Source organism: Takifugu flavidus, chromosome 14, assembly GCF_003711565.1.
Source record: "Takifugu flavidus isolate HTHZ2018 chromosome 14, ASM371156v2, whole genome shotgun sequence".
NCBI lineage: Eukaryota > Metazoa > Chordata > Actinopteri > Tetraodontiformes > Tetraodontidae > Takifugu > Takifugu flavidus.
Genome location: NC_079533.1, coordinates 13,718,630 through 13,746,623, shown reverse-complemented (window position 1 = coordinate 13,746,623; position 27,994 = coordinate 13,718,630). Strand labels below are relative to the sequence as shown.

Sequence of the window (27,994 nt, the reverse complement as noted above, 5' to 3'; positions counted from 1 at the left end):
ATCAGTTTGAAACGTGATTTGCTGTCTTTGAAGTCCCTCTCGAGATAACTGCCTCATCACCAGAAGTGGTGTGACCGATTCCACACTTGAGAAAACCAGGATTTTCATTAAATGGACAAGTTGACGACAGACAGCTCTTCTCATTCACTCACACGACGAGTCATAATCACACGCAAGGCTGCACATTTTATTCAAGAATATCTGCAATTTAAAACAGAAAATTAGTCTTAAAACACTGGTCTACTTTTTACAATAAAGAATTTGTGTCAATCCAGTTTGTGACATCGTAGTCATTTTTGTGTTAATGTGCCGGTATTTTGGTTATTATAATCATGTAACTTTTAAAAAATCAGACTTTGGAATATACTTTTTTATTCTTTAAATTTCAACTCCCCCCCCCCGTTTTTATACAAAATAGTTTGCTTAAAAAAATTGCAGACGTCCGATTTAGAGCGCCTAACTAGTTTTATTGGAATACACTACATTGCCCATAAAGCACCTCGATTTTCTACGACTCGCGCTGGAGTATAAACTTTACTTCCTTCTTGCTCGTTGACAGCGATAAAGCGGCTTTTTCGTTTTTCTTTCAGATAGTTCAGATAGGTTGTGTTTTTGCAGTTTTATCGTCATTAAAACTCTCTATTAGTGCTTAATACACTGTATAGAGTCACATAGGACAGAAACCGATAGGAGTTCTGATGGTTACGCTGTCGGAAGAGTGATTCGGTTTAGGTAGCAACTGATGCTAAAAACAGTTAGCCACAGTTAGCTGCGTGGGTAATTACCTTAATGTCATATCATGGTGGTCCTAAGAGAAGGAATGTGTCCTGGACTGGACGAAGATCTAGTGCGGGACCTGAGAAATGCCGATATCAAAACCGGTTTGTCGGCAGCACCAGTCTGTAGAAGTCTTATTTCTGGAAGCAGAGCATCACTAACGCCTTTTTCTTGCTTGACAGTGGAGGATCTCGTTTCATCTGACACCGAGAAACTTGCTCAGAAATGCTCAGTTTCCTATAAGGTATGTTTACTGTATATGTAATGTTACTATACTTGTGATACCTTTATGTGATGTAAGAGAAAGAAGCTAAATGTGCCAGTCATTTAATTAGCAACACATGTTCATACATCTGGATTTAAACTCGGTACAGATATAACAGATTAATGTACAGATTCACTCAGATTAATGGTTCAACTGCATTTCTAACCGTTTGATTTTTGATAATACCTTTTCAAATGTCAAAAGTCTGTCTTTGGAATCATTTTCCTTAATCCCACATATTAGATACCTTGAAAAAAATTACAATTTGATGTAAAACAACCCATAATTAAAGATAAACCTCGTAGTTTCCAGGTGAGGAATATCACATTCTACAGTGTTTTTCAGCTGAGTTAAATGAAAAACAGAAGACAGAGAAACAGAGAGCAGGAGGCGGTTCTGGGCTTTTTCCTGTTGGTCTTAGACAAATGTTTTCACCCACATTGTGCACAAGTCTCCCAGTTTGTTTGTTTTTCTACATTTCTTGGATCAGCAATAATGTAAACACATCTCACTCTAGTTTTGTTGTTTTTAATCTCAGAAAGTGTTTGATTTGTACCAATGCATTTCCTGGCCCTCACACCACAAACATGGACAGTAAGTCTGTTATTTAATCCTTTTATTATATCATACACAATATAACTGTTTAAGCAGTATTTGATTCAAATTATTTCAGCTGCATTACATTATCAGTTTAATTAGGAGACTTGGGACAACTTCAAAACTAAACAATAGACTATAAATAATTGCAAAGGTGGAAAGGGTATGGAGGCCAACAGAGCTTTCTTGGTTTAGGCGCATGAGAAGAGAGGTTCAGATAATGTCAGAGTCTGCAGAGGACAATTACTGAGTTTACAAAGGTAATTAGTGCAGCGGTCTTCACATACATGTGAATGTAATTTTAATTTTGTGATATATGGAGGTGTCAACGGGTATTGCAGTTATTTAGAGCCAAAGTGGAGTAGGTTCCACGGTTTGTCCCTGTCTGCAGTGGGTTTAGGTTCATTTTAGTGACCAAGTTAGGTGCTCTGACTAGTTTCTCCAGTGGGCTGGCGTCCCTGAGCTAATGTACAGACTCTGCGTGACAGCAGATCAGCATTAGTTCCTCTGCACTGACAGCAGCACAATAAAAGAAGAGTCCCCGTCTGTCAAGAGTTTAATCTTCATACGCCTTCATATGTGCTGAAGGAGACAGATGATAATCCATTCTCACATCAAGCCTCAGAGTTGATTTCATGCAGTAATGATGGTTCATTGGGATTGTTGACATGAATTCCATTTCCATGTGGTTGGTGGTTAAATACAGAGCTCATTTAGTCGTGTTCAGCCTATAGATTCTGAAGCCTGTCCACCTCTGGCTGCAGCAGAAAATGTCTAGTTTATGTTCTGAGTATGCAGCCAGAAACCAGATGAATGCCTGGAGGCCGGAGGAACTGATGACGCAGGAATATCTGAATGAGCTGAGGGGTGAAGACCGGTGCTGACTCGGTGATAATCATCTCTCCCTAACATTGTATGGAGCCCATTTATAATTATCTGTATGATGTTCTAATTTACGGCTGCGTATGCTGGTGATATCTGACTGCACGCGTGTGACTCAGCTGTGACGAGGCTTCATTTCATCAAGAAACAAAAAAGACAGCAATAGTGTAATTATTTGGCAGATAAAATGTCAAGATAAGCAATATACACAACTGGGAGATGTGAAATGGAAGTCTTCCCATACTGGAGGAGACCTTTGCTTGGCTGCAGGCCCACTACCACAGTGCCAAGAAAATCCCAATATCTCCACTACTGTCTCCATTTTTCCTTGTTTCCTCTTTTTATAGGTTCAGATGTCTTCTTTATAACTGTCAAGAGTAGATACTGATGTAAAAAAAACACCATCACATGTTATTCCAAAAGATCCTGACACAAATAAGGTTATTTTAAAATGAAGCATTGAAAGGTGCCACGGCGTGTTTACTGTCACCTCAACTTTATCCATGGATTTTCTACAGACAATATGGATGTTTTTGATAATCTGATGCCTTCAGCCTTGTAGTCAGTTTTTTAGAAACCACACTGAGGTAAACGAGTCCAGCTTCATTCACTATTCTGTATTTGTGTGTTCTTTCAGGCTCTGCTGGCTATACGCCGCGTGTTGCTGGCCCAACACACAGCGTTCCCTGTGTCAGGCGCTGATCTATATGAAGAACTGTTGAGCTCCACTGCAATTCTGTCCAGTGGAAACCCCAGGTAACCACAGAAACCCCAGGGTAACCACAGGGTAACCACAGAAACCCCAGGGTAACTACAGGGTAACCACAGAAACCCCAGGGTAACCACAGAAACCCCAGGGTAACCACAGGGTAACCACAGAAACCCCAGGTAACCACAGAAACCCCAGGGTAACCACAGAAACCCCAGGGTAACCACATAAACCCCAGAAACCCCAGGGTAACTACAGAAACCCCAGGGTAACCACAGAACCCCAGGGTAACCACAGAAACCACAGAAACCCCAGGGTAACCACAGAAACCCCAGGTAACCACAGGGTAACTACAGGAACCAGGTAAAGAATGAGGTCTGGAGGAGGCTCCTACACTTGAAGTCAATGAAATAGCTCCTCATTAAGGAGGAAGCTTTGCTTGTTTTACTGCTGCTGTTGCAGATTAGACTTAGTGCTTTGTTGGCAGTAGCAGCAGTATTTTCCAATCTTTTATCAGCGATTACACATTTATCTGTCTACAGACCCACAGTCTCCCAGCTTCCTGTTAAACCAGGCAGACTCTGCATCACCAAACATGTTTTGCAACATTGATCCATTTTTATCACTGTGGGATCTCTTCATGTTGTTGGAATCTGCACCGAGCCGCGTCTGCTCGTGCATCCGGAGGCTGTAGGAAGCTGCAGCAGAGCCGTCGCGTGTGTGTTAAGGGGCGTCGCTCCTTATAAACCAGCAGCGCCGCTCTTAACTTCACCTCCAGCCTCCAACAAGCTCTGTTTGTTCACCACACGAGAAGAGCCAGAACTAACTGCTGCATCTCGCTGTGCGGCCGCCGTGCAGAAGCTCGGAGGTGTGTCCCCTCATCTGTATGCAGACGCCGCACCAAGACCAGGAGATAAATCCTCCAGGTTAGCGGTGAAATGGTTTGGAGCTACGGCCTTCGGCTGTATGAGAGAGGCCCATCCAGGTTTCATTCATGATGGCAACTTTCTGTCCACAGTTTAATGCTTTTGGCATATTTAATGAGCAAAGGTGATTGTTTTCTGTGACTGTTTTTCCCCCATATTATATATTAGTCAGTGTGGGAAATCAGGCAGTAAAGCTGTGCCTCTGTGTGTTTAGACTGCCCCCTCCTGGTGGATGGATGAACTGCCCAGTCTGTCCTGTCTGCTTCTGCAGGGACAATAGTGGAAGTTACACTTGGCTGGCTCACAAATAATTAAAAGTATTTAAATTTTAAAACCCGAAGACTGGCACAGAGCTGAGGTTTTATTTTAATTTTTATTATTTTGGGGGGAATTTCAGGGCCGATATTCCAGTTGTAGTTGAGTCCAATTTGGATTTATTTATGGCGGGGAATTGCTCAGAGGAGCTCAGCTCAGCACACTTCAGTTATTACCTCGATGAAACGCTCCAGCCTGCACGAACGTGTTTTTGGTGCAGCCTGAGAGAGCGGGAGCCTTTCTTATCCTTTTTGTCTCATGTAAGAAATAGACGTGGAAAATAGTCTCTTCTTCTTTAGATTTGCAGTTTGTTGCTAGTATTATTTTTTTTGTCCTTCGCAGTAAAACATTAAAAAGTCAGTAACTCAACTTTCTTCATGCTTTTATGAATAAATCAGGAATGTTAGTAATTGTGGCTAATGTGCAGTAAATGACCTTTATTTTAGATTTTAAAAAAAAGAAGAAACAAGGCTTTAGAAAACAAAGCTGATCTGCTTTGATGACACTCTAGATCAGGGGTGCTCGCATTTTTTCAGCATGCGAGCTACTTACAAAATGACCAAGTCAAAATGATCTACCCACCACAACAATGCAAAACATCTCATTATTTTCAAAGGTATTGAGGATTCTTTGTATGTACTATGTATGTCGATGTACCTTGCATGACCCAATGAGCCAATATTGCAAAACACACATAATAATTAACTATTAACATTTTTTTGTAATTGCCTGAGTTTACTTTGATGACTGGCACTGAATGGAATCAGCCAAGGACGCACAGGGACAGTAGCTGCTGACAGCCTCAAGCACACTTCCAAATGTTCATCAGTCATGGTGGAACGTATTTGGACTTAATAATCTTCATGTACTTAATAATCTTCAACGCACATTGAAAATGACATCGTGTTAGCGCCGTTGTTTGCGCTTGATTGGTCGCCTGAATGTCAAATTCAGTTTTTGTATCAATTCTGTACATCAATCAACGATAGGCTGATATTTTTTAATGTCACGCCGACGTAATGAGCACCCTGATCTAATGTATATTGATGAGCTGATGATGATGATGATGATGATGATGATTTCCTGGATTCAACAGCTTCAGACAGACAGACAGACAGACCAGTTTCAGCTCATGTGTTTGGGATGGCAATGGCAAACGTCACCACAGAGTTAAGCCGCTCCCGATCGCCCCGATTCTGAAAGTAAAGTCAGACCATAGAGATGTTTGTTTCTGGCCGCAGACGTCTTTGTTTAAACGTGTGCACGTGAGAGCTTTTGTGACGCGGTCGGTGATGAGAGCTGCCCTCAGCCTCCAGCCTTTGAGGAGGAGCACCTGTGGGTCAGAGATGATGGCATTCCAGATAAAGAACACATCAACATTAATGATGTGGATGTTTGAGAGGTTAAAAGCTGATATCGGATCCAAATGTTCCTTTTAGAAGAGCGCAATCAAAACGGACCTGAAAGTGTCCCCACAGTCCTGGTAAAAACTGAAGCTAACACACTGTTGAGCTGTTAATTGGCTAAGCACATGTGATATGCTGTGGCGGTTGTGAGTAATAACGGACACTTTGCTTCTCCCAGCTTGGATAAACTGCTGGATTCAGGATTTTACACTGGAGAGTTAACGGAGCTGTCAGGAGGACCAGGAAGCGGCAAATCGCAGGTGGGTTTTTTCTGAACATGGGATCGCGCGGCACAAACCCTCCGTTAACGTGTCCGTGGCCTCCTCAGGTGTGTTTTGCTGCCAGCGTGCACATCTCCCACCATCTGAAACAAAGCGTGGTGTTCGTGGACACGACTGGGGGCCTGACCGCCGGACGCCTGCTGCAGATGCTGGAAGCTGAAACCAGCAGCCGAGAAGAGCAGGTGAGTGGGAAGCAGCCAGCGTTCATCACACCCCCAACAGGGGTGGGCGCGTTCCTTCACTGGAGGCCTGGCGAACTCTGTTGGACTGTACCACCAGAGTTGGCATCTTCCGCTGTGTTTGACTTGACTGTTGAGGTTTCGGGCGCTCGTGAAACAAGTCTTATCTTCTCAGATGGAAGCTCTGCAGAGGATCCACGTCTTCCGCCTGTTTGACGTCTTCTCTCTGCTCGACTGTCTGTACGGCCTCCGCGCCGGCATACTTCAGCAGGTTGGTGTGTAAACGTCTTGTACCAGGAGACTCTCAGGAGAAGGCCCCGTGTTCATGCTTTCCACGTGTTGGCCTGTGCGTTAGGCATCTGTCGGCGGCGGTGGCGGCTCTGTCAAGGCGGTGATCGTGGACTCGGTGTCAGCCGTTATCGCTCCTGTCCTGGGAGGCAAACAGAATGAAGGTGATATCAACACACCCGAGGCGCCGTTTGCACCTGCTGATGTCTGCCGAAAAATAAATATCACAACAGGAGTTTGTTAGTTTTCTAAATCTAAAGGGGTCAGAGGTCAGTACGCAGCTATATGGACTCGGGGGGGGGGGGGGGGGGGGTTGGTGTGAAGATATGCAAGCATGAACCACCAAGGTGACAAACTGACCTAGTGATCATTTCTGTACCCCGGCAGCCTCGGCCTCTAGCAGCACAGCTAAGCTGATGATAAAAGCTAACAGCTCTTGTTCTAACTGTGAGCATTAGCTTAGCTAACTTAATGACTGCAGCTCCAATATTTGCAACTGTAAAATGCCTCACAGCCAGGTGTGATAGACATTGCCTGACAGTGGCACACTTCAGCTAATAACTGATTGTAGGGTCAGATATTAGCTTGCAGTTGTTGCTCAGCAGTGGCTGATTTATGGCTCTGATAACTGTTATCAGTCAGCGGCAGCAGAGACGATTCATCTCGCAGAAAATCAGACGGTTTATCCTGAACAATGTTTCAGTCTGGCCCCGGGTGACGTCGGAATATTAAAGACTGTAAATATCACACGGCAACTGTGTGGCGTTCAAAGTTGTCGCGAATGTTTGGGAAGATTAAAGCTTCTCTGCCTGCAGGCATGTCCTTGATGACCCAGGTGGGCGGAGTCCTGAAGACGATAGCGAAGGACTTCAACATCGCCGCTTTGGTGAGGATCGCGTGACGACGCAACGCCGTCGAAACTTTATGTGCAACAAAGTCAGTTCTGTTCTTTTCCGCTTCAGGTGACCAACCATGTGACCAGGAGCCTCAGAGGGGAGGTGCAGCCGGGCCTCGGGATGTCGTGGAGCCACGTTCCCCGAACCAGGATCCTGCTGGAGCGGGTGGAGGCCGCCTCGGCCGGCTGCTCCAGTCTGCGCTCTGCAACGCTGATCAAGTCCTCCAGACAGGTACTGAGACTCCATACCGATGCCAGAGGTGAGGACTGATCTAGATCACTTGGAGATGTGAAAATCTGAAGCCCGAGACACCAGTGAGCTCTGGCTAAACCAGACTGAGGGTCTGACTGGAAGTAGATGTTGGGCAGTAAAGACAGATGTGTTCAACATCCTGGATGATGGTAGCTGGAGGCAGCCGTAGCTGATGCTGGTCACGATTGAAACGTTTGAGCGCTCTGGTCTCTGACCCAAAGCCCTCTTCTTCTGCTGTAGCCGTGCAACATCAGAGTGGAGTTTGATCTGCAGCGGTGGAGCCGCTCCAAACGAGGCTCGGAGGAGATGAGAACACCGGAGGAGATGGACTCTGCCTGATTACAGGTACGCCAGCGTTCCTGAGCCACAAGGCGAAGAGATGTGGAACCTTTGTGATTTCTGGTTCTTCCGTGGTGGCTGTTAGCTAGCAGAGCCCGTCTTGGGCGCCCTGCAGCAAGATGTTCCCAACCTCAAACTTTAGATTCCTGACAGACGGCAGATCAAAATCTGAGGATTATGAAGCTGACGATTGCCACAGAAGCTTCTGCGGTTCATTGTCAGTATAATCTTATAGGTTATGAGTAAAATCAGTGAGTTGTGCCTGGTGGTTGCCAGGTAACAATACTGAAATGCTGGAAAACGACGTCTGTCTGGAAGCTGATGGTTTTCTGTTGCAGCTAACAGCTGTTAGCAACAGGTAGTTGGGGTTGATATCAGAAGTGAGCCCAGATTTAAGAAAATGCGAAAAAAGAATTCAATTGTTTGAAATTGGTAAAAACGCAAAGTACCAATGCAGCCACTTTAATGGTGTTTTCACATTCTGGTAGAAAAACATCTACATCTACAGCACATTTCATATTTCTGCTGCATTTCACTAATTGTAGAGTTCAGTGTGTGAATCTTCTGTGTGGTCAGCAGGGTGGGACGACGCGCCTCTTCCGGATGCATTCCCAGATCCAGCCGGGCGTCACCTTCTGAGCCCCGCTGTCCTCATCAGGCTCGGCCATGGTGTGCGTGGCCGTGGCGGCGTCGTAGTCTGGCACCAGGTCGCCGTTGTACGCTACGAAGTAGCGCTTGAGTTTGTCAAAGTCCTGAATCGACACTGGGAGGAACAGCTTCACTCCATTGAAGATGTCCAGCAGCGTCTGAGGTCAGCAGACAAAAACAAAGAGGGTTCAGCTTCTGGTGGAGCTGCCGGGGGGGCGGGGGGGAAGGGGGCGGCCACTGACCTGATCTTTCTTCGGCTCCGCCCTCTTCACCTCAATTGATTTCCCATTACTGTGGACAGTTTCACTCTTTTTCACCTGCACTCAGATACAACACATGTCACTACCGGATCACATGACTGCTGGGGGGGCATCATACGACCGTATAGGTACCTTTTTAGCGCTCGGAGCCTCGGGGCCGGGAGTGCGAGGCTGAGATTTCACCGCCTTTGGTTTTGAAGGACCTTCACTGGCTGCAATCACAGCAGGTTATCGACATCGGCACCATATTAATGTAAGTCGTATCAGTTTTACGTGTATACACGGTCTAAAAAACACTGAAATGATAAAGAAAAGCTGCTCTGGAATATTCAGCTTACCTCTTTTCTTGGGTGTGGCGCCACCTCGGGAGGAGGCGGGCGGCGAGTTTCCTCCGCTGTCTCCTGATGAGGTTTTGTCATTGTCAGACGGCCCAGCCGTCACCTTGAAGGCGGAGTTCTCTTTGGATATGCGGTAAAGTTCCTGTCAGGAAACGAGCGGCTTTAACGGCGCTGCCTGGTGCAGTGGGGATGTGAACCAGGGTCAGAACCCGCAGGAGCTCCGGCCTCTGTCAGACTACGACATCATCAATGCTACCTTGAGCTGGTTCAGGTTGGTGGCAGTCTTCCAGTCCTTGTCGTCACGGATACGGGTCATTCGGGGGAAACGGATGGATATCCCGTCAGCTGTGTGCATCTCAGATTTGGAGAACTCTGCTCCGGTGATCTCCCACACCGGAGCCTCCTGCAGCGAACGAATCAATAAGACGTTCATTGGTGACACGTTGAAAAGCTTTGTTTCGCTATAACGTTTCATTTTCAGCGTTTTCAACCCGCAAAAAGCCTCATTTCAAGCAAATGTGAAGGCTGAGAGAAAGTCCCAGCTCATTCCATCAAACCATAAAAGCAGAGCTGCTGGGAAATCACAGAGAACACAACCCCTCACCTCAGGATTACGGATAATGAAATCTGGGTAATAATTCTTGACAATATTCAGCCAGTTTGGGATTTTGCTCGGCTCCTGCACACGGAAACAAACGATTCAGGATTTTATTGGCGTGAGTGGGTGTGCGTGTTCTGTTGCCGACTCTCCCACCTTGCTGATTTTGACCACATCCAGCTCCTTCTGAAGGCGAGCCAACATGGCGTCATCGTAGCCTCCGGAACACTTGGTGACGGTGCACCATTTCTTAGAGTCGGGGTCATAACATCCCATCAGGAAACTGGACATGATGCCCCCTGGTGGACACAGTGGGAGAGAACGTGTGACGGGGAAATGCTCCTGACGTTGACTTTCCTACCATAAAGGACACAAACGGCGTCTAAAAACAAAGGCTGGTTGGTGGTTACAGACCATTGGAGCCTTTTCCGTAGAAGGCGCCGAGCACCACCAGGTCGGCCGTGTCGGCCATTGCGCCCTCATTTAAGTAGTCCTTCTTGACCTTCAGCCAGTGTCGTTTCCCTGGTTCATACATGCCCTGACGCACAGAAGAAGCCATATGTCACATGTGAATGTATGGAACCAACAAGGAGGGGGGGGGGCGGTCCAGCCGTACCTTAACATCCTTCAACACCAGTCCTTCCAGTCCTTCCCTGATGACCCGGGTGATCATGTCGGCCAGATCAGCTGCCCTCTGACACACAAATCGCACGTTATTACGTGACGTTCATACGGCCCAGAGTGGGAGCGGCAGCGTTGCTACAGCATGACGTACCGTCACATGCTTCATCTCTGAGAACAAGATCCTGTTGGGAACTTTAACCATGTTGTCGTGCAGGAACTTCCTGCGTTCGCACAGTGGCCTGCAGAAATAAACAGAATCGATGCGATTGAAAAGCCAAAACTGCTGCGAGGGATTCAATTTGGCCGGGTTGTTTGTTGGAGGAGCCGTTTCCCTCGCGCTCACCTCTCCATGAGACTTGTGCCATTGAAGTAAATACAGTCGAATACAAAAAGGCAAACGTTGGCGTCCTGAAAGGCTGCTTTCTGGAGGGACAGGAAGTGAGATCTGGTCAGAGAGGAAAGAAGAGAAAACCCTGGGAGGTGACTTGAGAAGCAACGAGCAGCTGGGAACCTTGTGAATGCCCAGAGTTCCAAAGGGCAGAGGTTTACTGGTCTCAGTGTCGATCAGCAGGACCTCAGCGTCCAGGATCATACTGTGACCTCCAGGGAACGCCTGCGGGATGTAGTCCTTGAAGTGGGCCACCTGAAACATCGCATACAGGACTTAAAAAGGGGAAGTCAGCAAACTGGTTAAATCTGTTCACATCTGCATCACGTTCTCTCCTTACAAGAACCTCGCATTCATTTGAATTTTTAATCAAAGCTCGTTGGAGGTTTCTAAGACTGATTACAGAGTCAAAGTGAATTAGGCCAGTAAAGCAGAACCAGCTCAGTTCTAAAGGTTTTTTTTAACCGTTAATATGGAGGTAACAGCGCCCCCTGCTGGGCTGGGGCAGCACTGACCCTGAAACCCAACTTTTCCCATATTAATCAGAGGTGCGTGTGTGTGCACGTGTTGTCACTGACTTTGTGTGGCAGCACTGGCTTCAGGCTGCGGCTGAAGTAACTGAAGTTGTCTCCGTTCTTGTGGACCTGAACTCGTTCCCCGTCATATTTGATCTCTGAGTACATCCCGTTGGGGCACTTCTTCATGGCATATTCAACAGATTTACAAGCTTCGGCCTGAGAGGTGACGATTCCAGGAAAAGACAAATTGAGAGAAAGCAAAAAAAAAATTGTCTACTGTTAAAGACTTAAAATGTGCTTATCTGACATTATGCAAAAGGATGTCAGCTGTAATGTCGCTCTACAAACAGCAGAGGGGGCTACTTCTCTAAGCTCTACAGTGTTGATGACTTTATTAGCGACATTCCTCCAATAGGAGAAGCAACTGTAACTGCCCCCTTTAAGGATCAATAATAAGTTCCCTTTGATTGATTTCTGATGCTTTTTCTTCTTTCCTCTCTGACAGTGTGTTAGTCAGCACTAAACTCTCATGTGATAAAAGAGTGACTAGCAAAGCTACTAACCAACATCGGCTGGACGGGCGTCATGAGTGAAGCTTCCACAGTGAGGAGTTTCCTGGGCCCTGATCCGTTTGAGGCCTCCTGCTGATTCTTCAGCACACGGTCGATCACATCGCCCAGATTTCGAGAAGCTTTGAAGGCATCGTAAGCGTTGGGATCCACCGCGTCCAACCTGCGTGGAAAAAAACAATGAAACAGGTTCAGAGTTGGACAGATTGAGAGCACGTTAGCCTCCAGTACAAGAACGTACACGTGTTTGGCTCCGGAGTTCATCTTCAGGTCATGTTTGACCAGTCGAATTATGCATTTCAGGTCGTTAGAGGTGCATCTACGAAGAAACGGCACAGATGATTATTATTGTTGGGGGCTTTAGACATCTAACAAGGAAATGTGAGTGTGGTGAAATGACGCTCTCACTTTTTGGCGATAAACTCCAGCTCGGTCTGCTGCTCGTCCTCCTTGGTCAGCTGAGCGAGGCGGGTCAGTGAGGCGTCCACCTCCTGGATGGTCAGAAGGCTCTTGGAGGCCGGAGGGAAGGATTTACTGCTCTCGAAGAACACCCGGACAGTCTCCGACACGTCACCCTGAAGAGAGCCAAAGAAGAAGAGGGGAGAGGGTTATTCCACTCTAAAAGAGGGAATATCTGGATCAGAAGATGAGGCTTTTCTGACCTGCTCCAGGTCGCGCACCATCTCATCCTGGTTACTTCTGAATATGCGGCTGAAGAGCTTCACGATTTGCTTGTCGTTCAGGTTGTAAACACTTTTGACGACGCCGGGCAGGAGCAGCTTGACCGTCAAGTAAAGATCTCCGTGGAACTTGTCTAAGAAGACGGAGACATTCTGGAGGCCACATTAAAAAAAAAAACCAAACAACCTGACAATGCACCAACCTCCACCGGTGCCCTTCCTCAGGAACTTCTCGATGATCTGCGTTTTGGCGTTGTAGCTGTTGTTTTCGGCCACCGTGGCGCAGAGTTTGCGGAACTCTCTGAAGAGGCAGTCTTTGTGCTGGGGGTCAGAGAACTGGCTGGACAGGCTGCTGCCCTGGACTCTGGCAGGAGAGGACGAGGACACAGGGCTGGAGCTGGAGGTGGAGGTGGAGGTGCCCGCCTTCGCAGCTGAGAGGCCGGCCAACGACGCCCAAACAGTGAGCAGAAGTTCAGCACAAACAAAACAAACCCACATTTGATCACTTCAAAGCATGAATGTGTTGTTGCTCTTTACCGGTGAAGCCTGAGAACTTGCGAGGGGCGTTAACGGAGGGGTCGGCGGGAGGAGCCATCAGATGGCCGCTGGTGTTCAGCTTGGCCTGGACCTTCTTCTTTGGACTGGCGTTGACTTTTGCCATCAGGTCTGTGAGACAAAGAGTTACAGGGCAGGAATGATGCCTCTGTTTCTGTGTGGACGCGTCGCTGCTGGAACATCTACAAACTCATCCATCACCCAGAACCTCCTCTGCTGGGGTCTATCTGTGGCTTCAAATGCCAACACGTACCTGAAACGTGCTTGTTAATGAGGTCTTTGTCCTCATCCTGGAGGTCCTCCCAGCCCTCCAGCTCAGTCAGGTCTTCGATCTTCTTTGTGGTGGCTCTGGCTCTTTCCAGCTTCTCAAAAATGCATTTGACATGGTACCACTCTTTCATCTCCCCCGCAGACTCACTGAAAGGGTTGGGAACGATCTTTCCTATGCGCACTATGCCCTTCACGATTTTGTCCTTGCATTTCTTGCATCCCGCAGTGCCGCGCTTGGCGTACTCCACGAGGAACCTCTGCTCCGCCATGTCTGCCTGGCTGGAGAAATCCTGACGGGGGGGAGTGTCAATGTCCCGGAGGAGTCTGGGAGTGCCGGAGGCCGGGTAGAAATGATAGATCTGTGAGGGTAAATTTAATGGACGGACAGCGGAAAAGCCTTTCCAGATGTGCCACCTGACATGCGTTTTAAACGGTTGTAAACATACACTGATGGATTTATAAGCTCCAAAAATAAGAACCCTCTGCATCCAGTTGTGTGGTGGGAAAAGTAACACCTGGAAAGAGAAGGGCCAAAAGTTAGACTGGTTTGTTCAAGCGATCACTATACATGATCCAGTGCCACTGGATCCATCAGCAGAAACGATTTTCCGTACATGAAAAGTGGTACCTTACGAATTCAACTATTTCCATGTTATAAATACTTTATACAGTGTTGAAAACAAAGGAATTTGCAGATTCTCAAAGACTCACAAAGTAAAGCAAACTTTCTGGTGGCTTGCGGTTCGTAATGACTTTTTAAAATGGTGCTTTAAGTTCAATTTGTTGAACTAACTCTTACATTAGTTTTAAACCTAAGTATGAAAGAAATTCAGAACAATAAAAAAACAAGCCAGCATCTTTAAAAGCTTTTCTTTGAAAACCAAGAATACTCTTGAATTAAATGCCATCTCTTTTACTTTAAACCCCGCATGTTAAGTGTTTTCCTGTCTATTCTGTTTTGTTTTCTTTTTTTAAAGCCATACAACTTAAGCCACACAATGGCTAAGCTAACTAGCTTGTTTCACAGATTTAGCCCCACACCGAGTTAACAGCACAAAGACAGCAAACCTTAGTCATGAGCAATCTGCATGCAAACAATACCCAAAATGTGTATTTCAGAATTAGCCCAGTTCATATTTATTCGACGTACCCGTCAGAAACAGCAAAACGTGGCAGTATTTAAACCATTTGCTTTCATTGCTATTAGCGTAGCCACGCTGTCAATCACGTCCTTAGACTGTTGCGATAAAGATAAAACACATCCGGTGCGTCTTTCCAAATTAAGAGTTTTATTTACCTCTGGACTGGGTACGGCTGAGGCAAGCGAATAACAGATCAAAGCAGAACTAATAAAATAAAAGTATAACAGACAGAGATCGAACAAAAACTTGTTGCAATTCTTACATAATATGAATATGTTACACCTCCGCTTGAAGACCAGAGAGGAAAAGATGTTCTTATCTATTGTTGTTGCTTTGTCTGACATCAAGAATTAAAGAATGGGTTTTCATTTTTCAATTTCATTTTTGTCCTCTTTGGGTTTGATCCTGATGTGGTTCTCCAAACTCAAAATTGTTTTACACAAAAATATAAATAAAATAGCCTTTGTGAACTACCTGTATATCTTATTTTCAAAATTAGGCCTTATCATTCACTATTATTCATCTGAATGGAGCCTTATTCGCTTTCACAACACCACAACGTTGCTTGTGGCTTCTTTAAAGTATCAATTTAACTTTAAGCGGTTTCAGTTTTGTGGTTGGGGAATTTTAAGTAGAATACTTAGCTAGACAGACTGCGCAAAAAAATAATAAATTCTGAAAACTGAATTGTCACCTTTAGTTGTACAAAAACAATATTTCAGTCTGTCTTTCATGCAGATAAGGCGGAAATCCTGAATATATGTTTTTAAATCAGTATATAGATTTCAATGTTGGTGAAACTATAGTGTATCTTAAAGGTGTCCCTTTAACTATGTCAAAATCCATTCCGTTGTCATGATTCATTTTGAAGTTATTGATCCCGGAAGTTCCAATCTCTCAACTTGTCCAACTTTACTTCCGGGTAAAATATTCAGCTTTCATAAAAGCACAGAATCCAAATAATATAAACCAAACCGTTACTCGTTTATTGGCATCAGGTTCAAAAACAAAGAATATTTTATTTTCTATTTTTTTAATTCCTAGTTAAATGCGGGGGATAAAACCTAATGCGACACGGAGCCAAATACAATAACAAACCATTTGTGCTCTCGTGGTTTACGTACATGACGTACAGGTTCACCTCCTCCAATAGGCGCGCACGGAAGGACGCTGCTGCGCATCATTTACGTCGTTAGCGTAAAGTGGAGGAGGCGTTGGACCCAGATGCGTTATTGATGTTATTCCAGTGCGCGTCTCCGACATAGCTCCTCTTCATAGCTGTCTCAAGAATGGGACTCCTGCCCGGAGTATCTCGCTTTGTGAACGCACCCATCTCCACAAACAAAAGACCTTCCAGCGGGATTTTCAGGAGGGACTAGTTTCTGGAAATCAGCAGCGACTGAGCTAGCTCGGCAGCTAACTGCTTATTGGGCTCGCAAGGAACCTCCCAGCAAACACCTATCTCATGCACTGGAGGAAAAATGGTGAGGACTACCCGCTCGCCATTTAATAATGATGTGGGACAGTCATTTCTGCGGCGCTGCGTTCAGTATTCCCTCTTCTCACGCGTGGGAATAATCGCCTGGGCCAGGTAGAATTTAGCATGACGCGCCGCAAGGTCGCCAGCTGCCTCGGCTGGCCGCGTCAGCGCCGAGCGCAGCAGTTAATGACAAACTTGCTGCAGTTTCCACGGGCGTAAAGTGCAACGGAACGGTGACGCAGTGTGTTCGACGAGACGACAACATGGCTGTCAGTTACGCCGCAGGAAGCCAGTTCACAGCAGCGCCACAGAACACGGACAACGGGTTTAACACGTCAGGGGGGTGGGAAGGCAGGTACCCGTGCAACACGATGACCGTGAGGCAGTAACATGGCTGCAAGATGGTCGGGTGCATCCTCGGTTGCATTACTCCCACCTGCTTTTGCTCACCTTTGTATGCTTTTGTACGCAATCTTGCACGATTGATGCGCGCAGAAATCTTAAAAAACATATATTGTCCTTCAAATAGCGCCTGGAAGACTCCTATTACATTCAAAACTGGTCTTAGCAAGCATTAATGTTGTTTATGTTCTTCATCTTTAATGCCTTCAATATTGGGAATGATAATCGTATCATAAATCTAACAATTAGACTTTTTTGTTTGCAGGTGTACGTGTTAAATCCTATAGAGAACCTGAGGGGCTACATCACCAACCGTCCACCGCTGGTCATTTTCATGATCAGCGTCAGCGCCGTGGCCATCGCCTTCCTCACGATTGGTTACTTTTTCAAGATCAAAGAGATCAAGTCTCCAGAGTTGACAGAGGTGAGCTGCCATCAGGGAGTCTGACCACACCAGGTGTAAACACCTGGACACCGGCAACGTCCCGCAGGCTAAAACGGGGGAGCGCTGCTCCAAACCTCAGTGCTGCTCCCCTGTAGTCTGTGGAAAGAGCTAAACAGACCCTGTAAAAATGAATGTTTTATCTCCGTTTGCTCAATAATCAGAAAACTAAGTGTATTTTATTTACCGTAAATGTCAACCATGGGTTCTTTTATCTTTAAACCCTATTCATTGCAGGACTGGAACACTTTTCTGCTGCGCTTTAACGAGCTCGACTTCTGCGTGTCGGAGAACGAAACGATAAAACACGGCTGGAATGAGTCCACCACGCCTGAGAACATGGGCGTGACCAGTGTCCAGACGCGCTCCAGTACTCAGGTTCCTCTCCTACTGGACGATTCTGGTCCCATCAACATATCGGTCCCCATCACCCTCACTTTGGACCCCCAGCGGCCGTTTGGAGGGTACTCGCGCAACATCACACACCTGTACGCCACCGTGCTGGGACAGCAGGTCAGCCTTTCTGGTAGGTTTTCTTGTTGAACCTGACTGACTTTGTAGATTTCTGTTTTTAATCCGGAGGAATTCTCAGGAAGCAGCTAACCTCAGATATCATCTGTGGTGGTTTATAACCGCAGTTGGCTCAGATATAGATGCATCAGACCCTTTTTAAATCCACCTGCTGCAAGGACAAACGGCAGAATGGACCGTTTCAGTCTCATCTAAACCGACGGGTGGAAGCTGGGGAGCCCCTGGAGCATCTGCTGCTAGTGTTGGTCTCAGGAGTCTGGGCCTCAGCACACGTTCAAATCCCCGAAAGGCATTTAATCACATTTATGTGTTTCTTTAAACAACTCTGAGGTTTCAGAATGAACATGGTGGCAAATTAACACCATAGCAGCCAACACGGAGCAAGAGTGTCGTTTAGATCATCATCAGTTCACCCTGTTCAGGGGCAGAGATGACAAATGAGATTTTTCAGTTCTGTGAGAAGGAGTGTAAACAGATCTCTGCTCTGTGCGTGTGCGTGTGTGCGTGTGTTTGTGTGTGAGATCAGGTGTGGAATAAAGTTCTTCTGTATCTGACAACAACAGGTTTTAATCCTATGTGCCAAAAATGTTCGTATCTGATAACATCTGAACCAGTTTTGTTGCCAAGTGCTGCAGCTGTGATAGAACAGAATAAGGAGGCGAAGAGAAGGGGAACTGGAGAAACGCTGCACGATTAATTCTGTTGAGTTATTATAGAACTGAGGTGGGTCCCACTAACATCCTACAGTTAATCAGTCATGAGTGATATTTTTGCCAACATCTCTAAGACTTGGTTTTGTCCTCGTTGCTTTGTTCTGCCGATGGAGCTGCAGAACTTTACTCCCCTTCAGCGAGGGAGTTTATCCTCTCATTGGCTTTTATCTCTCCCGCCCCTGTGTGGTCAATTTACTCAGACAATGTTTGCATTGTGTAACATTTACCTCCCAGCCATTATATAGCTCTCAGACAGAGGTTTGCACAATAAAGAGACACGTAAATGCCACCAGTATTGTGTGCACGTCACCACTGAACTTTGACTCCTCCGACGGCACAAATCTAAATAACGTGTTTCTCTCAGACCAGTAGAATTCAGAAAGGCAGGAAGTAATTGTCAAAGTTCCTCAGCTGGGCTGAGTTAAAGGTTTTAATAAACCAGACGGGAATCTCTGGATACGAGTGGGTACTCCAGTACAACTGATGACCATCATTCCCATCAAGGATAGAGGCAATAAAAGGGAAATCCATCCCAGATGTTTATCTGATTTAAGCCTGTTGCCCTTGACAGCATCAAAGCCATCGACTGCTTGTGTTGTGCTAACTGTGCTTACTGCTAATCAATACCTTCTTAAATCAGCTCTACATTTCTGGCTTTGCACATTTATCCTGATATCAAAGCCTGAGGAAATCATGTTCCAGCAGCCCTGTTGGAGAGTTTAGCAAAGACTTCCTTCTAGACGTGTGTGTGGGTGTGTGTTGGTGTGTGTGTTATAGTTTCCTGAAGCTTAGCAGTGTTGTGTGTTTACCTCATTGGCCAACAGCTGTTCAAGTCATTAAAAACACATTATTGATTGGTTCCTTTTATTATTACGCCGCTTTATTACATTTGCAACGTGTTGTTTTTGCAGGCCGAGAAGCCCACGAGGAAATAAACATCACGTTCACGCTGCCTTTATCCTGGAGCTCGGACGACTGCGTGCTGCACGGACACTGTGAGCAGGTGGTGTTCAGCACGTGCATGACCATCACGGCGGCCAGCAACATCTTCCCAGTCACGCTGTGAGTTGGAAGCGTTCCCAGACTCACTGGGACACTTTTTGTTTATGACAGAATCAAACAGTCGGACTATTTTTTCCCCAGTTTATTTTCTGAGCCTGTCCTCCATGATTGGGGATTCGATTCAACTCGCAGGCTCATGTTCTGAGCCGGTGTTCTGTCACCCCTCTGCTAGTCCATGTTGGTCCATGTTGATCAGGAATGGATGGTCCCTCTAGTTCTGAGATGTCTTGAACGCAGCACGAGCGTGACCCTCCATCTGGCCTGGACAGTTTTATAATGATGTGTAATCACAGTAAAAAGCTTCTTCATTATTGAGTTTCAGTTTGTACAGAAGCAGAACCGTTACACACATTATTTTAGTCTATAAAAGCTTCATTGAGGGCGGTTCTCCTGGAGAGTTTCATCTGTTGAGTTCCAAAGAAATGACATAAATATAATCCTTTTGTAACTTGGACCAAATTCTCAAAACTTTTGTGGTTTGTTCTTCACTGATTTTGCCTAAACCGGTGGTCACTCTTTACCGCCCCCTCCCGATTTCCAGCGGTACTGCACTGCAGCGCGGCCTATCTGAACATAAAGAAAACTCCTCCAGTCCAGATAAAGATCATTTCAGCACGCCTTGGACTGATTCTGCCCTTATTGATAACTGATGTGAGGTCAGTCAAGAGAATGTTTGCTTCTGGTTTGCAGGCAGCCCCCCCACTGCATCCCTGAGACCTACACCAACGCCACATCCTGGTACAAGTTGTTCACCACGGTCCGAGACTCGGACACCAAGTACAGCCAGGACTACAACCCCTTCTGGTGTTACAAAGGCGCCATCGGCAAAGTCTACCACGCCCTCAACCCTAAACTCACCGTCATCGTCCCCGACGTGAGTCGCCACCTCCTCCATAGTCGACATTACAGCGGTGTTTATGATCACGTTTGCTGACGTGGTGGAACTGTCTCTGGAAGCTTTCTACCACTGGTCCTAAACTGGTGTGTGGGAGGCCGTCCCGTCACTACAATGGCCCCATTGAAATTCCCACCGGCCACTGAATGGTCCAGTGAGTCTGGAACCCATGCAGACGTATATTCTGTGTGTCACCTGAGTCAGAACCTGATCCATCTGATATTTAGGTTCTGGTCTTCAGTCGTCCTCGGTAGTATAGTTAAAGATCCATTGTGTTTATAAATAGTACATTGTATAGGCTGTACGATGACTTCTGCGGCGTTTCACAACAGCGGAGACTTTATTGAGATGTAAATCGCGTCCTGTTTTGAATAAAGCTGGAATCTTCGTGTTTTCCTGCACGCAGGACGACCGCTCCCTCATCAACCTGCACCTGATGCACACCAGCTACTTCCTGTTTGTCATGGTCATCACTATGTTCTGCTATGCAGTCATCAAAGGGCGTCCAGGCAAAGTGCGACAGAGCAACCCCGAATTCTGCCCCGAGAAGGTACGACCACACACACACACACACACACACACACACACACACTGCACAGGTGCACTAAACCGCTGCTCCGTTGCAGGTGGCGTTATCGGAGGACCGATGACTCCCGACTGGAGCTAATGGAGGAAACAAACCTTACCAGTTGCCTTGTGGACCGCGGAGACACTAAATGGGACACGCGAGCTCCGCCAACGCGTCGCTGCAATGTTGGGTTTCTCCAACCAAAGATAAACAAGTGCCTGTACCTCCTTGTGTAAATATCTGTGGGGAACCTCCCTTTCTCTGTGTAAATGACCCCGTCGTCTGCTTGAGCGAGCGCCGCCATGTGCCACGTCAGAACATGCAGTATGTAACCGCAACGTCATCGGCTTCAGAAGGAAGGCCCGAGGAGCTCTTTTCTCTCCGTTTTGTTTTGGGTGTTTTTGTTTCGAAGGATGGAAAAATCCCGAAGACGGAGACGGCGAATTAAAGTCAAACTCAAGATGGTCCGATGGCTTCAGTCCGTTTGGGGACCTGCTTTTGCTTTCTGGGTTTAGTTTTTAATGTTTTTTTTTTCTGCGTTCCTTCACTGGCCTGCTGGTTTCCCACACTTCTGTCTTTTTGATATCTTCATTATTGGTTGAGGTTTATCCTGGGTGATCATATCGTCCCCCTTTTTTTAAGCATAGACGGTCTATGGTCGGAGTACAGAAGATAAGTTGGGCAGGGTGGGAAACTAAAAGAACATTTTCTGTCAATTTAGTTCTAGTTTGAGCCAGAGAACCCATTTTATTTTGGCCGCTCCAGAACTTAAATCTGCTTACGCCACATATCAATAGTCATTTATTTATCTATATAAAATGTATCATTGAACCGTTATAGATCAAGAAAATGTGCTAAACCGCCTGAAAGTTGTCGGCTCTGATTCTCTGACATCATTTCCTTTATTCCGTCTTCATTTGTTGACGTGAACCGCAGCTTTAAGGATGAACTTCACGCTCTTCCCGACTCAGACAGCCGTCTTACTGCTTCCAGCTCACGTCCGATTCACCATAAAGACAAGAAAATGTGTGTAATTATCAGCCGGTTACGAGGGTCGGCTGCTCAGTTCGGACGTGTTGGAGGTCGTCGTTCCTCAAAATCCAAACTTCTGAAGGAAAATTAAAAGTGAGATTTAAAAGTGTGTCAGCCTTTCCACTGGAGGATCCGTTCCCATTTAGAAGACACCAAATTCCCCTCAGTGTGCGATCAGCAGCTCTCAGAATGTTTTGTTTGTTTACCTCTTCACTTTTTAGTCGAGTCTTTCAAAAGCGCTGAATGTATTTTCCTTTTGTGTTATGATGTAAGATAAATCAAGACTTGAGGATTCCATCAGAACTCCCTTCTTTTCCCGCCCCTGCTCTGATTCTAACCCTCGCCTGATTTTGGTTTGGGAAGGTCAGAACCGGGTCTGAGGAACATTCAGAACAGCCTTAACTCTTCTCTCCCTTCATTAACATCTCAACCTCATACTGGTTTTACTGGGAGCTGAGGGTAATCGCTGGCGGGAGCGGCGCCACATCCTTCCCTGGTTGCTCTTCCCTGTCACCCACACCGACTCTGTGCCTTCTGCACTACAGAGCTGCATCATCATCATCACCATCATCATTGTCGTCATTTTCCCTGTACATACATGGATATGTAGATGAGACCGTAGGAAGATTTGATGTACAGGTTGTCTAGAAGCCCCGCCCCCTCCACAGAAAGTGCTGTACATGAAGTTTGAATAAAGTCTGAAAACTCAGCTGGGCTTGTCTTTGTCTTGCGGGCAGATTAACGGGTCTCTGGCGCCAACGCTGATGTTGGCGTCTGCGACCCACAGCGGGAGAACGTGCAGGATGTCGTCGACCTTTGATGCGTTGTGGATGCGTTTGTTCTGATAAACTTCAGATTACATCCACGGACCTTCACCAAGCCACCGATGTGGACATCAAATGTGTTCCAAAACCACATCACCGATGCCCCCTGAAGCGTCTGTCCCACAGTGGAGGAGAACCTGTCAGTTCTGTCAGTTCTCCACTTCCTGTTCCCACCTGGATCCCTGCCTGGACCACCTTTGGGTCACCATGTAGGTCATCACCAGAAACTCAGGGGCAGCTGGAGCTTAGTGCCCATAGAGGGCGACGCTGTTGAGACTCCCCACACCTCCCAACGGAGCTTCTGACCCTCCTGTGTGGGAACATCCCAACCTACGCTCCCATGTTGTCCCTGATTAGCTTCTCATACTGAACTGGTTCGTTATTTATTTATTTTTCAGCCAGATAGAAAACCAACATGTCAAAGGTGCGCAGAATTTGGTCTATGTTAACGTTAGCATTAGCAAGCATTAGCTTTGCTGACTTTATTTGGCCCCCCCACGAGTGAGTCTCCCGTGACCTCTGACCCTGGTGAGTCTCCCGTAATCTCATCTGCATATCGTTGTAGAATTAAAAGCCATTTTAGGTTTTGTCAAAGTTTCTTCCCTTCGCCATTTGACCACTAGAGGGCAGAATTGGGACATTTAGAGATTTGAGGCCACCAAAGAACCGCTAATTCAAAACAACGTCGAGTTTTTGGGGTAGTTTAAAATGTTTTCAGAATAACTCATTGTGTGAAAACCTGCCGTAATTTTCATCATTGTAGCATTCAATGAAACAATAAAATACAATAAAACCACCATAAGACATTATGAGGATGGAATTTCAGTCCAGCTGCGCTTATTTCTTTCCATCATCCTCTTTTTTTGACTAAAGTGTTGGAGAATAAAAGAGTCCCTGTGGAAATATGTCCTCCCCCTCAGTGAAGATGAAAGATTACTGAAAATCTGACCACAATACAGTAAGATCAGGAAAATATATTTACCTTTGAACTTTTACTACTAAAGCATATTCGTTATTGGGAGTCCTTCATTTTCAAATGAACTGTTAAATAAATAAATAAATAAAAATAAACTGAATAATATTAATTTGAGCCTGGTTCCAAATTCAAGGTTATTAAGCTTGTTAATTAATTTCTGACTCGTCCGAGTTTTACGGCGAGCGGCGTGGAAGCTGTTGCCGGGGTCACAGGAGGTCACCCCGCGATGTCTTAATTGGGAACATTGTTGAAGTGCAACTCTGCGGGATTGTTTCATTGGTTGTGAGTCTCTGCTCCATCCGGCGACGCGACTGCAGCCATGACCTCCAGGGTCGGTGGTCGAAAAAACAAGACGCAGATGCTGTAATGGGGGCGGGCGCTGCAGGACTGACCCGTGAGGGAGAACTTCAGCCTCCCGCTTGATTGTTGCGTCCGCCGGGCGGGGTGACGTTCCTGCCCGGTGTGTTGAAGTCGTTTGTTCAATCACCCTTTTTAGTGGTTTTAGTGAAGATGATTTAGTGAAGGGGGGACACACGGAGGAAGGTGCTCAGCCTCGGCCGAAGGCTCTTTTATCGTCACGTTTGCGGCCGACTCGATCTTTCACCACAAAACGGCGATTCATTGCTGGTTGTCCAGGTTATGGGCGCGCCAACCACCTCAGTCTGGAGCACTCTGCTGGAACGTCCTTCCCACCGACAGATGGATGGGGTTAATATCATAATTAAGCACCTCAGCCGACGGTTCCTGTTTACCAGCCGGTTGCTAGGCAGTGACATCAGCCAATCCTTCCCCTCCTTTCTCTCTAATCCCTTCCCTCTGCCTTGCACTCCCTCACACAAACACACTGCTCTCTCTCTCTCTCTCTCTCTCTCTCTCTGATCAACAGCGCAGACGTGGGCAGCGAGCGGGGGAAGAGGAAGAGGAGCAGGAGGGTCGACTGTCAGACAGCGTGGTCTGGGTCTAAGGAGAGCGCCGGGGAACCGCAGCAGCCTCCACACCTCCATGTGGTGACCCCCATCAGAGCCCACCTTGGACAACAGCCACCACCTCTACCAGAAGAGCAGGTCAGGGGGTGGGTCCGGTTGGTCCGCTTTGCCTTCTTTTCTCACTTGTTCTGGTTTTGGGGAGTGGGCTCCGGGTTGGACCGCATGCATGACACAACGCAAAGGCGAGAAACCCACTATCAGCATCCAGGAGCACATGGCCATTGACGTGTGCCCTGGCCCCATCCAGCCCATCAAGCAGATCTCAGACTACTTCCCTCGTTACCCGCGGGGACTCCCGCCTGCTGTGCCCCAACAGGCGGGCCGCACCGGGTCCCTGTGCTCTGCCCTCTCCTCGTCTTCTGCTGCTTCCGAAAGTGACCGTTCAAATGAGGATAAACCAGACCGGGCTTCTGCCGGAGCCGCCGCCGCCGCCGCCCCGTCACCACAGTCCAGCAGGAGGGACGAGGAGCCAGATGTGGAAGGATACGACTCGGACGACTCCAGTGAGTTCCCCCTCCTCTTTGTCTCTGTTCTGTCTCTTATCGCTGCATCTCCGTGCATTTATTTATTTATTTAGCCACCGGTTGCCAGGCGTCCCCCCCCCTCGGCCGCGCGGCTTCATCTCTCACCTTTCCTCCCTCCTCCACCTCACCCTTCCTTTGCCTCCGAGTCCGTCTCCTCCTGTCTGCCGCCGCCTGTGTGGCTGTGCACAGTGCGTGCTGCAGCGAACTCTTTCCATCTCAGTCAACAGACGGCCAACTGTTGCTGCTGCTCGACACAGTCCCCCTCCTCCTCCTCTTCCTCCTCCTCCTCCCGCTCCTCCTGTTCTCCTCCTCTATTTGAAAAGATTATATGTTTTATTGGAGCAGATGATTCTGTGTGTGTGTGTATGTGTGTGCGTGTGTGTGTGTGTGTGTGTGTGTGTACAGTTTTGTCATGTCTGCAGGGTCCTCGGTCTCACCGGGCTGAGTAATGATTCATGCTTCTTGTTGAAGCTTCAAATTAGTCTCAGTTAAGCAGGCGAACATGCAGATATTCTGCTGGTCTGAGGTCCAACTGTTGTGTTTTTTTGTTGATTTTTTTTTTTTTTTTTGCATTAAATCAACACGTGTTGTTCTTGCTGAATGCTATTTTTTATCCCGTCAGTTTGATGGCTGTGAGGGGAAACATCATATCGACTTTCTCCCTCTAGTTTCTAGATGAAAATGTCGGATCTTGCAGCAACTAAAGACCTTCAGGAAATGATTGGATTTCTAAAGAAGCATAAAGCCTTGGTGAAGGTGCAGCGACTCAGCGCAGCGTCGATGTTGATGCTCAAATCACCGTCTGAACGTGTAGCAGAGGATGATCCCGTATGAACGAAGCAGTTACGGCCGTCAGCCGTGAAGTCCCCGGTTTCTCTGCACTCCTGGTGTGTTTGTCTTACGTGTCTCCATCTGAGCGACTTGTTCAATGCTAATTAGAGGAATTATGACCACATTCATGTCCCATATTTGTCGACTGGACTGTTGCTCGGACGCCTGATGAGAGACTGATGAAGTATCACAAGACCAATGACCCTAGTCCAGGAATCCAACATATCTTTCACGTCCTCCCAGCTAAGGGGCGTGGCCAGCACACACTTACCTGTGGTGAACCAGTGCGGATATGCAGATTTGTGCCGTTGCGCAGTTCAGGCGGTCATTAATTACGTGCGGTAACACGTTTTTTCACTCGTGTTCACGCTGAGATGATGTTGAGGTTTAATGGTCCGCTGTGACGAGAGCTGAAGCCTGCGTCGGCTTCTCATTAATCAGCCGAGCACCGGGGAGGTCTGGGTGTCCGGCTCTCACACTTCATGTTTGTACCAGCCGCTCTCAACAAGAGATATGCACAATTTGAGGGTGAACGTGAGAGAGGAGGGCAGCTCTGGTGGAGTTAATCCCCACAGAGCAGCATGTTGGGAGGGGAGCTGGAGGCTTAGGTTGACTCTAATCCAGACCGGTGGACCGGGAGGGTGGGGGTGGTGGGCAGCGGCAGATGTTGCTCTTTGACCTTGGCCGTGCAACCGGGATTTCGTTCCCATTATTGACGACATACATTTTTATTTAGGATTAAGTCGTTAAATCTTCTGTGTCATCAGTGTCGACGCATCGAAGGCGCATATAGAATATACGGCGCAAAAGGAACTGACCATGGCATGAGTGTGCGCATGTTCTCCAACGGAAAGCAGCATCACCGTCGTGACCTGATCAGGGTTTGGGGTCAGTCCAACCGTTACCAAAGATCTATGATCTAGAAAAGGAGCTTGACTGGAGCAAAATTTTGGTAATACCTCATAAACCCTGTATGAAACAGCTTGACATCATTAACCAATCCAATTGCCCCATTTCAGACCCCCCCATGAGTCTTTAGTGTTACACTTTTAAGGGAAGCAATGGGGCATTTTTTGAGTAAGGAGCAATTCTCTGGCTCAGTTTATCAAAAACCTTGTTGGAACCATTGGTTTAATTGGGATTACTTTATTTCCAGCCTGCTGACTCGCTGCGGGGTCAGATATGAACTTAAATGTTGCACGTGTTTGTTCCAAAACGCAGGCGTGTGAGGGTGTTTGAGGCGGCTCCAGGAGAGAAACTGGCCGTGCAGCAGGATGTAATCAGCAGGATGAGAGCAGCCTTTTGTATCTGCCTTTGAGTGCAGCCATTCAGAACAAACACTTCAGCCTGTTCTGGAGGATGGAAATGGTGAGGTCTCCCACCCATATCTGGAACAGATGGATATGGATTTACTGCGAAATGGTGACAGGAATAAAATGCCACTTAATCAGACGCGAGATGACCAGATAACGTAAGACTGTCCTAAGGAGGGGGGGGGTTGACCACCAACTCTAAGGTTGGACTCATCAGCTCCAGTCAGAGTCCAGCCTGGCTGATGCCTCGTGGAATTTCCTGGCTCCGTCATGATTTGTGTCTAATAAAGCTCCTGGACAGGCCCTAGTCAGAGCTGCCTCCTCTGCCATTTTCTTGGTTGCCAGGGCGATGGGTGATGAGTTTCACTGCAGCTAATGCAGAAATTTCTGTGGATGGAGAAAAAAACAAAAAAAACGGGGGTTGCCCGGCGTGACCTCGGCACCTTTCTGAAAAGTTTATTTCATTTCTATTGCGGCGCTTCAAGCGGCACAAGAAAGAAATGATGGATGGCAGTAAAAAGAAAAAAGACGCTGAGTGCAGCTACTTTTCAATCGGGCGGCTGCTTGCTGACACATTCGCTGTTTTCTCACCGGGAAAAGCAGGAAAAAGTTGCACATGGGGCCGTTTGAAAGAAACACGGCGGTTTTCCCGTCAAGCCCGTCGTCGTCGAAGGTGCATCTTAACTAAAGGGGGCAGAAAAACGTGTAATTAT

At 46.9% G+C, this 27,994-nt stretch overlaps 4 protein-coding genes and 1 long non-coding RNA gene across 9 annotated transcripts in view; 4 read left to right on the top strand and 1 right to left on the bottom strand.

Annotated features, from left to right (window-relative positions):
* Window positions 1–513: 513 nt before the first annotated feature.
* rad51d (RAD51 paralog D) lies at window positions 514–9,346 on the top strand. Its single transcript, XM_057055231.1, has 11 exons — window positions 514–881; window positions 960–1,021; window positions 3,159–3,277; window positions 6,056–6,137; window positions 6,206–6,340; window positions 6,513–6,608; window positions 6,693–6,789; window positions 7,441–7,511; window positions 7,588–7,752; window positions 8,014–8,118; window positions 8,692–9,346. Exons 1-10 carry the CDS (start codon window positions 800–802, stop codon window positions 8,110–8,112), a joined length of 1,008 nt encoding a protein of 335 aa, XP_056911211.1. The 5' UTR covers window positions 514–799; the 3' UTR covers window positions 8,113–8,118; window positions 8,692–9,346.
* Window positions 3,286–4,936, top strand: LOC130538018 (uncharacterized). Its single transcript, XR_008953747.1, has 2 exons — window positions 3,286–3,390; window positions 3,566–4,936. It is a non-coding gene; the product is annotated as an uncharacterized LOC130538018 (long non-coding RNA).
* lig3 (ligase III, DNA, ATP-dependent) lies at window positions 8,559–15,963 on the bottom strand. Of its 2 annotated transcripts, XM_057055225.1 has the most exons (21): window positions 15,827–15,963; window positions 13,544–14,075; window positions 13,273–13,401; window positions 12,939–13,166; window positions 12,718–12,869; window positions 12,464–12,630; window positions 12,297–12,374; window positions 12,050–12,218; window positions 11,547–11,702; window positions 11,092–11,223; window positions 10,924–11,003; window positions 10,732–10,819; window positions 10,573–10,650; window positions 10,371–10,494; window positions 10,113–10,255; window positions 9,963–10,037; window positions 9,615–9,761; window positions 9,359–9,500; window positions 9,153–9,232; window positions 9,003–9,077; window positions 8,559–8,918 (listed from the first exon to the last, which is right to left on the bottom strand). In XM_057055225.1, exons 1-21 carry the CDS (start codon window positions 15,884–15,886, stop codon window positions 8,685–8,687), a joined length of 3,069 nt encoding a protein of 1,022 aa, XP_056911205.1. In that variant the 5' UTR covers window positions 15,887–15,963; the 3' UTR covers window positions 8,559–8,684. The 2 variants fall into 2 exon arrangements, with proteins under 2 accessions (XP_056911205.1, XP_056911204.1); XM_057055224.1 differs by having other exon boundaries at window positions 12,050–12,374.
* On the top strand, window positions 15,899–22,536 carry tmem248 (transmembrane protein 248). Its single transcript, XM_057055232.1, has 7 exons — window positions 15,899–16,186; window positions 16,850–17,008; window positions 17,264–17,552; window positions 19,182–19,332; window positions 20,023–20,206; window positions 20,634–20,777; window positions 20,854–22,536. Exons 1-7 carry the CDS (start codon window positions 16,184–16,186, stop codon window positions 20,875–20,877), a joined length of 954 nt encoding a protein of 317 aa, XP_056911212.1. The 5' UTR covers window positions 15,899–16,183; the 3' UTR covers window positions 20,878–22,536.
* A 1,959-nt stretch (window positions 22,537–24,495) lies between these two features.
* doc2b (double C2-like domains, beta) overlaps window positions 24,496–27,994 on the top strand; it is a 53,420-nt gene continuing 49,921 nt past the window's right edge. For 2 of the 4 annotated variants that reach the window (XM_057055229.1, XM_057055227.1), the window contains exon 1: window positions 24,497–25,116. In XM_057055229.1, the coding sequence (XP_056911209.1) occupies window positions 24,780–25,116 (337 nt within the window). In that variant the 5' untranslated portion in view covers window positions 24,497–24,779. Of the gene's footprint in view, window positions 25,117–27,994 lie in introns of all 4 variants that reach the window. The other 2 variants (XM_057055230.1, XM_057055228.1) reach the window with 2 other exon arrangements.